At 33.8% G+C, this 10592-nt stretch overlaps 1 protein-coding gene across 1 annotated transcript in view; it reads right to left on the bottom strand.

Annotated features, from left to right (window-relative positions):
• Nucleotides 1-6846: 6846 nt before the first annotated feature.
• LOC143024439 (uncharacterized) overlaps nt 6847-10592 on the bottom strand; it is a 13135-nt gene continuing 9389 nt past the window's right edge. Inside the window, exons 2-4 of the mRNA XM_076183243.1 lie at nt 9697-10592; nt 7190-7329; nt 6847-6949 (exon numbers count right to left, since the gene is read on the bottom strand). The exon at nt 9697-10592 is cut by the window's right edge and continues 236 nt beyond it. Of these exons, the coding sequence (XP_076039358.1) occupies nt 6847-6949; nt 7190-7329; nt 9697-10592 (1139 nt within the window). The remainder of the gene's footprint in view (nt 6950-7189; nt 7330-9696) is intronic.

The following is a 10592-nucleotide window of genomic DNA, read 5'->3' on the forward strand; positions in this document are numbered from 1 at the left end:
CTGTGTGTGTGTGTGTGTGTGTGTGTGTGTGTGTGTGTGTGTGTGTGTGTGTGTGTGTGTGTGTGTGTGTGTGTGTGTGTGTGTATACACACACACACACATGAGCTTGAGCTACAGACACTAGAGCAAAGAAGAGAGAGAGGAGATTTGATAGCTATTTACAGAATCATGAAAGGCAGGGAAATTATTGATAGAGAGGATCTAATAAAATGGGATGATAGAAATACAAGAGGACACGGAAAGAGAATCAAGAAAGACAGCTATAGAAGAGATCTGAAAAAGAACAGCTTTCCTCACAGAGTAATAGACAGTTGGAACAAGTTAAATGAGAGAGTAATGTCTGCAAAAACAATACATGAATTTAAAAATAGTTTAGATAAAATGAGATATGAAGACGGGACACCACGAGCATAGCTCCCTTTCCCGTAAAATACAGCTAGGTAAATACAACTAGGTAAATATGTATACCCATATTCATATATACGAGTATATATATATATGTATATATATATAATATATATATATATATATGTATATATATATATATATATACATATATGTGTGTATTTACCTAGTTGTATTTACCTAGTTGTATTTTACGGGAAGGGGAGCTATGCTCGTGGTGTCCCGTCTTCATATCTCATTTTATCTAAACTATTTTTAAATTCATGTATTGTTTTTGCACACACTACTTTCTCATCTAACTTGTTCCAAATGTCTATTACTCTGTGAGGAAAGCTGTTCTTTTCAGATCTCTTCTATAGCTGTCTTTCTTGATTTTCTTTCCGTGTCCTCTTGTATTTCTATCATCCCATTTTATTAGATCCTCTCTATCAATAATTTCTCTGCCTTTCATGATTCTGTAAATAGCTATCAAATCTCCTCTCTCTCTTCTTTGCTCTAGTGTCTGTAGCTCAAGTTTTGCTAGTCTCTCTTCATATTATAGTTTTGAGAGTGTTGGTGCCAATTTTGTAATTGCTCTTTGTATTATTTCAAGTTTTTTTTTATACATTTTTTTGTACTTTTTGACCACATCGTTGCTGCATATTCCAATCTCGGTCTTATCAGAGTGATCAGTATTTTCTTCACCATTTCTTCATCCAGGTATGTAAATGCCACTTTGATTGTTCTTACTAAATTATAAGTTTCACCAAAAATCTTATATATTTGTTTCTCAGGTGACATATTATTCATAACAATGACTCCCAGGTCCTTCTCATTTTCTACTTTTTTATACTTTCTTCTCCCAATTTATATAATCCTGTTATTCTGTTTTTGCTTTTTCCAAATTCCATTATACTACACTTTCTAGTATTGAACTCCATCTCCCACTTCTTACTCCATTCCCAGACTTTATTTAGATCACTCTGTAGTGATTCACAATCTTCTTCTGTGTTCACTTTTTTAACAGTTTTGCATCATCTGCAAAGAAGCTCATATAACTTTCAACTTCTTCATCCATATCATTAATATATATAGCAAACATTATTGGGGCCAAAACTGTTCCTTGTGGAACACCACTTATTACTTCATCCCAATTTGAGTGTTTGTCTCTTATCACTACTCTCATTTTTCTTTCTTGCAAAAAGTCTTCCATCCATTTAAGCAGTTTGCCCTGTATTCCTCCTTCAGTTTCTAATTTCTTAAGCAACTTCTTATGTGGTACTTTGTCAAAAGCTTTTTTTAGGTCTAGAAATGCACAATCAGCCCATCCATCTCTTTCTTGTATTATATCTATTAGCCTTGAATAGAGACATATTAAATTGGTGACGCATGGTCGTCCTTGTCTGAATCCAAATTGCCTTGGATTTAGCACGTTGTTGTTTTTTTCTAAATATTTTACCCATCTACTTTTGACAATTCTTTCACAAATTTTTGCTATTGTACTTGTTAGAGAGACTGGTCTATAGTTGGTAGGGTCTTCTTTATTTCCCCCTTTATATATAGGTACTATATTTGCTTTTTCCCAATCTTCTGGAACTTTTCCTTCTTTCAAGGAACTGTTTATTATGCTATGTATTTTGTCTGCCAGTTCATTCCTGCATTCTTTCAAAATCCAGTTTGCTATTTCATCTGATCGATGCGATTTTCTGACATCAAGATTACTCAAGTGTTTCATTATTTCATTCTTTGTTACTTCTATTTCTTTCATAGGGGGGACTTTCTCTTTCCATTCGATCTCTTCAGGTTGTATGTTCTCCCTTGTAAACACTGATTTAAAATGCTTGTTCATAATTTCCGCCATTTCTATTTCCTCTGTGTATTCAACTCCTCCTTGTCTTAATTTCTCAAATCTTGTTTGTTTTTCAGTTTGTTGTTTACAGATCTGTAAAATAGTTTTGGTTAATCTTTACATTTTTCTATGACATCTTTTTCATATTTTCTTTTTTCGTCTCTGCACACTTGTACATATTCATTTCTATAACAAGTATATCTTTTCCATTTTTCAGGTCTTTTGTCTCTCTTCCATTTGGTCCAAGCTTTATCTCTTTTGTCTTTTAACTCCCTGCAACTTTTGTTGTACCAGCACTTTACATATTCTTTTTCTTGTTTTTGTCTTGGGACATACTTTTTCACTCATTTTTTATAAGTTTTTGTCAAAATATTCCATTTCTCTTCCACTGTTGTTTCCTCTTTGTATATATTTTTCCAGTTTTCTTTTTGAAAGAATTCTCTTATTTTTATAAAAAAAATCATACATCAATCTTCCTTTTCTATATTGTTCATTTTTGTATGTATTTCTCCTCATTTAGTTCCAGTTCAATCAATATTTGGTCACTTTTACTTATTGGTGTCTTATATTCAATCTTTTCCACAATTTTAGGTTCATATGTGATTATTAGGTCTAGTCTCGATGGTTCTTCTTCATTTCTATACCTAGTGTTCTCTTGTATCCATTGTGTCATTGTATGGTCAATAATCACCTCGAGTAGAACATTTCCCCGTGAGTCGTCTCCACCCTTTACTGTCATCTCTTCCCAGCAGACTTCTTTGCAATTAAAATCGCCCATTATAACTATTCTTCCTCCATCTTTCATTATCTTATTTAATGTTATCCTTGTGTCTTCTAACATACTTTTATGTTCACTCTCTTCCCACGAGGCTGTTTTTGGAGGCACATAGTTTATTACAAACTTTCTGCTCTTCTTATCTCTGTCTTCCACTTCGATCATAATCAGCTCTACTGTATTCTTTCCATATGTGACACACCTCACGTTTATATCCTTCTTAGTCAGGAACATAACTCCACTCCCTTGTTTTGTCTCTCTGTTTCTCATCTAATAATTATATGCATTATGTCCTACACTGTTGGGTGGTAGTGGACCTTTTAATTTTGTCTCTAGAATTCCCATTATGTCCGGTTCTTTTTCCTTTAGATAATCATTCAGCTCATTCAATCCTGTTATTAATCCATCTATATTTGTGTAAGAACTTTTTAATTTTCTGTTACTTCCATGGTATTTTCTGTTTCCCTTTTGTTTTTCTCTAGTATGTCCCATTTCCTTACTTTCATATTCACTACTCTCCAATAGAATCTCTCTTTTTCTGACTGTTCTGTTCTCGTTTTTTCCCTTAGCTTTTTGTCTTTTCACTTTTTCCTCCTCTCTTTCCTCTTTATTCATTTCTCTTTTTATCCATACCTTCTTATATTGTTCACTTGCTGCTAGTTTCCCTGTTTTTGCTAAGATATTCTCTGCTGTCGTTTGTGACCTGAATTTAATCTTAATTGGTCTGGTCTTATCTGTACTATACTTTGCAAGTCTGTACATCTCTTCAATTTGTTTCATGATTTCAGGTTTATCTTCCTGAACTAATTGTAGTAAACTGCTTACTTTTTCGTTTTCCTCTTTGATTCTTGTGGTTCTATTAAGATCATACTTCTCTTCCATTCCTAATATAATTATACATTTCTTTTTATCTGTTAAGTCTCTTACTATATTCTCCTTCTGTCTCATCACTTTAATAACTGAGTCTTCAGTTTGTTCTTTCATTTGCTGTTTAATTATGTCAGTAAATGCAACTTTACTGTTCTCTTGGATTTTTTTTCCAACCCTGTGCTTCTTTTGCTATGGACTCTTTATTCGCTTTGTTCTTCTTCTTTAATTCCTCATTCTCGTATTTTACTTCTTTTAACTGTCTTTTTAATTCTTTTATTTCTTTAATTAGGTTTTTGTTCACCTTCTCTAATTCTTCCAATTTTTCAACTCTGCTTAATCTCTGCCATTTTACCGAACCAACTCTCCCAATGTTCGGTCATTTTTTCAATTTTTTTTCTCTAGTCTTGCTAATCGGGGGAGGTTGGTACCCCACCTCATTAAATCCCTGGAAATTATTATCCTCACCTTCCATTGTGCTGCTCTTATCTATATTTCTAATCTTTACATTTTTGTTAGTCCCTTCATCGTCACTAAATTGACGTTTGTTTATATGGCGTCTGCCTGCCTGGACCAAGTCCCCTCCTTCCTCATTTCCTTCCATTTCCCTCAGTAATCCCTCCCCTTCTCCTTTTTCCTCACCTTCCCACTACACCACGAGCTTTCCCCTTCCCTATAAATAGAATAAGGTACTTCCTTGACGTTGAGATCCACGTAAATTTTCATTTTTCTTCGGAACTCCAATCTTCGCTGTCCATCCGACGAAAGTGTGTGTGTGTTTGTGTGTGTGTGTGTGTGTGTGTGTGTGTGTGTGTGTGTGTGTGTGTGTGTATGTATATACAGTATATATATATATATATATATATATATATATATATATATATATATATATATATATATAATAGACAAAATGTAGTAGCACATTTGTAAATAATAATCACGAAGAAACCACAGTCGGAATAAAAGGAAACTTAGAAGAAAATATAACTTCTATATTTAGTCTAATAGCTATAACCCTCTTCAGGAAAGTACAGATTACAAGAATTTGCAAAGACATAAGTACAATTGAGATGTGAGTAGAAGGGGAACACGCAGAGCTAAAACAGGACAATCCGTCGTGCAGGGTGGAGTCAGAGGTGAGGGGATGTGTGGGTGGAGGTGTGAGGTCAGAAGGGAAGCTGGCTGGGAGCGGGGTCAGGAGGGTGATGATTCTTAAACAAACGGCTCACAGCTAGCCGTGAGATTATGTCCGGGGACCATTGACCTTTGGAGATGTTCAAATTTGAAAATTCTTTGATTAATGCTGATTAAACATTTCTTTCTAAAGCTACAGTTGGACTTAAACAAAATTTTGGCCTTGTCCCAGTCAAGACTGTGATTTTTGGTACTGACGTGTTCGAACACAGTGGAATTTTCTTGAGCATACCTAATGGATGTTTTGTTAACTTGGTGTTAAGATCTCTTCCGGTCTGACCAAGGTACACTAAATCACAATCTTTACAAGGAAGGCTATACACTCCTGGGGCCTCATTTCCCTTTAACCTTTGATAAACATTAACAATTTGTTTGTGTACAGTGTTGGGGTAATGGTAGGCAACTGTGAGACGCTTGTTGGGAATTAATTTAAAAGAAGGACTGATGGAGTTACAATAGGGGATTTTTAAAACATCTTTGAAAGAGGGTTGTGGTGGGAACTGAATTTTTAAGGTGGCTGGCTCTAGCCATGCTGAGGGCTTTTCTCTGAAGAAGCTACAAGCGAAACCGGTCAGGAATAGATCCGGAACGAGACCCGGGACTCTTTTTTCACCTTTTTCAAATATATATATATACATATACATATATATGTATATATATATATATATATATATATATATATATATGTATATATATATGTATATATATATATATGTATATATATACATATATATATATATACATATAATATAAATATATATATATATATATATATATATATATATATATATATTTGGATGATGGAGAACATAAACACAGGGGAAGGCTCGGAACCCTAAACACTCTAACGTTTCGTTCGCGTAGAACTTCTTCAGAGAGTGTATGTAGAACTGCAATTGAAGTTTATGTACTAAATCTAATTATCTTTTCGGACACTTGGGAAAGGTCGTTTTTCTGGCGTGCTTTAGAATTAAAATACTAGTTTCTTTAGCTAAATTGATAAACCCTCCTCGATGATTCGATGAATTATTAGTTGAAATATATGCTGATTCAACAATTCTTCTAGTGAATTTATCAAAACCTTTATGTAGCACTTCAGCTTCTCTCCAGTTTGGTAAATGATCGAATTTTTCCGCATGAACTACTAAAGAATTAGATGTCCTATGTGCTTTTATGTCGTTTTTATGTTCATAAATTCTTTTTTCTAATCCTCTTGACGATTCGCCAAAATAAGCCATTGAGCAACTATTGCACAGGATTTTGTATACGACGCTGTTTTCGGAATTGGTTCTCTTTTCAGAAGTCTTTATTAAATCACCTATCCTCTTGTTAGTTATTTTAGCTATGTTCATACCTGATTTTGGTAAATATTTGTCTATTATTGGTGACGTTTCTGAGCCAGGTACTGATATAAAATTTGTATTGTTTTTATCATTTCTCTCTTTCTTTCCGCGATTGTAAATATTTATTGCTTTTCTTTTTGTTCTTTTCAACATTCCCTCTGGATATCCAAGTTTGTCAAAGGTTTTCATAATGTAATCAAATTCGCCTTCTAGGTATTCATTACTACAGATTCGTAGTGCCCTGAGAAAAAATCCTATTACTATACCACTTTTTGTCCTATCATCATGTGCGGAGAAGTAATGTACTAAATCCTCTTTGTTTGTTTCCTTTCTGTATACTGAGAAAGTTACAGTAAATGCACGGCTTCACCTGGGTTACAGACAGCTGTGGCAAATCACTGATGCAGAAACTGTACTGCACCACCACCTGCAAGCTATGCCACCTTCCCAACGCCAGACATTACTCTTCGGAGCCGGGTCTGGGATCTTGATACAGCTGTGGCAATCATAAATTCTGGCGATAGCACATTTGACAGACTAAAAATTCACAACGGCATAGTACATAAACAAAACGACACCAACCAACAACATGGCCATTATACGAGTACATAACATAAAACACAAAACACTAGACGACTTCTACTCGTAAGACGAGCATTTAGCAGTTCAAATAGGCACGAACAAAGGACCAATGATTGAAGCAACGCTTTACTTACTTACCTTCAAGACGACCACCTCTCCAAACAGAAGACATAGAACGGCTAGAAAAAAACTAACATGAAACTTGAACACAAAGCACCCAACACGAACAACACAGGTAGACATGTTGCACAATTAATACGACGAAGACATCTAACACACCTGGGACCAAAGTTACTTTTATTGGACCAAACGGACACGGAGCACCAGACATATTCCTGAACAATAGACACCACCACCAAAACTATAGAATCACACCAGAAGAACTAACTCCTTCAGACCAATACAACAAACACTAGCAACAAAACCCATCACAATACCTATCATTCTATTTATCTATCTATTTATCGGTGCTAGCACTATAGCACTATAGCGTGAGGTCTACCATTTCCATACATTCATTTTAGCGATAAACACATATTTTGTACACATCCTAGGAATGACTTAGATCAGGGGTTCCCAAAGTGGTCGATATCGACCCCCAGGGGTCAATGAGACCATCCAAGGGGTCGACAAATTGCCAAAAGGTCGAAAGGGGGTCAGTAGATTGCTAGGGGGTCGAAAGGGGTCAGTAGATTAATAGGGGGTCGAAAGGCGGTCTTAAAAATTAAATGGTTAGCATGAAATGATCCTTTTCTCTTCCCGTACTGAAAGAGTGAGAATAATCAACCAACCAATATCTAAACTTAAAGAAAAAAAAACATGTCAGTTCACTCTGAGTCGAAAATCCACCCCACTCTGTGTATGTAGGTAGAATCTCACATGCACACAGCCCCTTCGTGAATGAACATCAAGATGACGAGCTTATGTAATGTTATTGGCTTGAATATTACTTATAGTAATATAATAAGGAATATATAATATCACTCTTAGAGCTATTAGTAAATTATAAATATTTATTTTAAAAATCTTTTGTTTATGTATATGTGAAAGTGTCTATCATTATTGGAATGCCGTCGCGTTGATGAATGTTGCCATTTGGCCCTTTTATAACGGATCAAAATGATGATAACACAATTGATAACTAAAATTACAATAATAAAAACAATAATGAAAATAATAATAATGGTAGTAACAATAATAATGATAATAATAATAATAATAATAATAATAATAATAATAATAATAATGATAATAATAATAATAATAATAATAATAATAATAATAATAATAATAATAATAATAATAATAATAATAATAATAATAATAATAATAATAATAATAATAATAATAATAATAATAATAATAATAATAATAATAATAACAAAATTATAATAATAATAATGATAATAATAATAATAATAATAATAATAATAATAATAATAATAATAATAATAATAATAATGATAATAATGATAATAATAATAATAATAATAATAATAATAATAATAATAATAATAATAATAATAATAATAATAATAATAAAAATAATAATAATAATAATAATAATAATAATAATAATAATAATAATAATAATAATAATAATAATAATAATAATAATAATAATAATAATAATAATAATAATAATAATAATAATAATAATAATAATAATAATAATAATAATAATAATAATAATAATAATAATAATAATAATAATAATAATAATAATAATAATAATAATAATAATAATAATAATAATAATAATAATAATAATAATAACAATAATAATAATAATAATGAGAATAATAATAATAATAATAATACAAATTTTGTTGAAGGTGATGCTGTTTTCTGCATTAATAATTTTCTTGGAGATACTTTCTAAAGATCTCGCTAATCGCCGTGTAGCAGGGTCTACACTCTGTAGAACTCGTGCGTAGGTGGATATATTCTCCCATCAGGATTTCGGCTCATCTGAGCCTTCTTTAGGGAGTGTGTCAAATGTCATCAAAGTACGATATTTGACCACGCGAAATTATTTGACTAGGGAGATTACATGATAGATTAAAATTATGCATAAATTATCTCCTCATGCTTCTGGCCTCCCTTGTGTTCTCATACTGGGTAGCGATAGTAAATCAATTGCCTGTATATTCAAGTTGGGGTTTTTATCCTTGATATAAAAGGCCTCGAATACCTTTAACTTTCTCGGGTCCATGCAGGTTTCCAAGATTTTCGTGTTCTTTTCTACTTCTCGTGTAATGTGGTATCCACGTGGGGGCTCCTGTGTATTTGTGTCCGACCAGTCTGGATTCCAGCTTCACAGTCGTCATGCCTATGTACGAGGAAGGAAGGGCTTCGCAGTTCCCTTTTGTGCATTTATATTCGTATATGACATGAGACTTTTTCAGCTCATTCCTCTCTTGGCGGGTGTTGTTTTGGAGAAGCAGATTGGAGGTTTTCTTACTTTTATAAAAGATGATAAGTTTGATAGAAGTGTTGTCATTCATAGGCTTTAAGTTTCTTTTGACGATGTCTTTGATGGCCTTTTCATCTTCTTTGTAAGCTGTAGAAAAGTGTGACTTGTAAAAAAGTTTTATTTCTTCTTGGTTTGGAGTATTGTTGGAGTTGGTGTACCATTTGTTTAAGATATTTTCGGTAACTTTATTAATTTCTTTGTTGCTGAAGCCGTTATTTACTAGTACCTGGGTAGTGCGTTCGAGTTCTTGGTGGACTTTTGACCAGGTATCACAGTGCGTAAGTGCTCGGCGGACATAAGCTCCAATGGTAGATTGCTTATATCGATTGGGGCACTCACTGTTTCCGTTGAGACATTGGCCTCCATTGGAAGGCTTCGTGTAGACATTGGTGGTGAAATTATGTCCACTTTGGGTAACAAGGACATCAAGGAAGGGCATGGTGTTACCCACATTGTGTTCAGTAGTGAATTTAAGTCCTATGGCTTCTTGTAGTTTAAGACGGAGGTTTTCCACTTCTTGGTAGTCATTAACTTTAATGAAAATGTCATCTATATACCTGCAGTATATCTCCGGTTTTTTCATACTTCGAAATATTAGTTCTTCTATACTTCCCATGAAGAAATTTGCGAATAGTACCCCCAAGGGAGAGCCCATGGCAACACCATCGACCTGGGAGTACAGGTTACCTTGTGGGCAAGTAAAAGGTGCCTCGCTCGTACAGCATATTAATAGCCGTCTTAAGATATTCTCAGGGATTTCTAGCTTAGGGGTGGAGTTGTCCCTGTATATTTTATCACAAATGAAGTCAATCGTCCTATTTACAGGAATTTGTGTAAATAAGGATTCAGCGTCCAACGAAGCAATAAAACCGTTAGCGTTGTTGTGTTTCAAGATGTCTATGAAATCACACGCAGAAGTAAGACTATAGGTAGCAGGTACGTATGGGGTGAGCAGGGCACAAAGTCTTTTACTGAGATGGTAGGTAGGCGTGGGGATTTGTGCAATTATCGGCCGTAATTTGTTTCCTGGTTTGTGTATCTTCACATTACCATAACAGTAACCAGGTTTATATTCACCAGTAAGTTTGTTGAGATGGATAGCGTTGGTAGCAGAGTTATTGG

Source organism: Oratosquilla oratoria, chromosome 4 (genome assembly GCF_046742065.1).
Source record: "Oratosquilla oratoria isolate Oo_2021 chromosome 4, ASM4674206v1, whole genome shotgun sequence".
NCBI lineage: Eukaryota > Metazoa > Arthropoda > Malacostraca > Stomatopoda > Squillidae > Oratosquilla > Oratosquilla oratoria.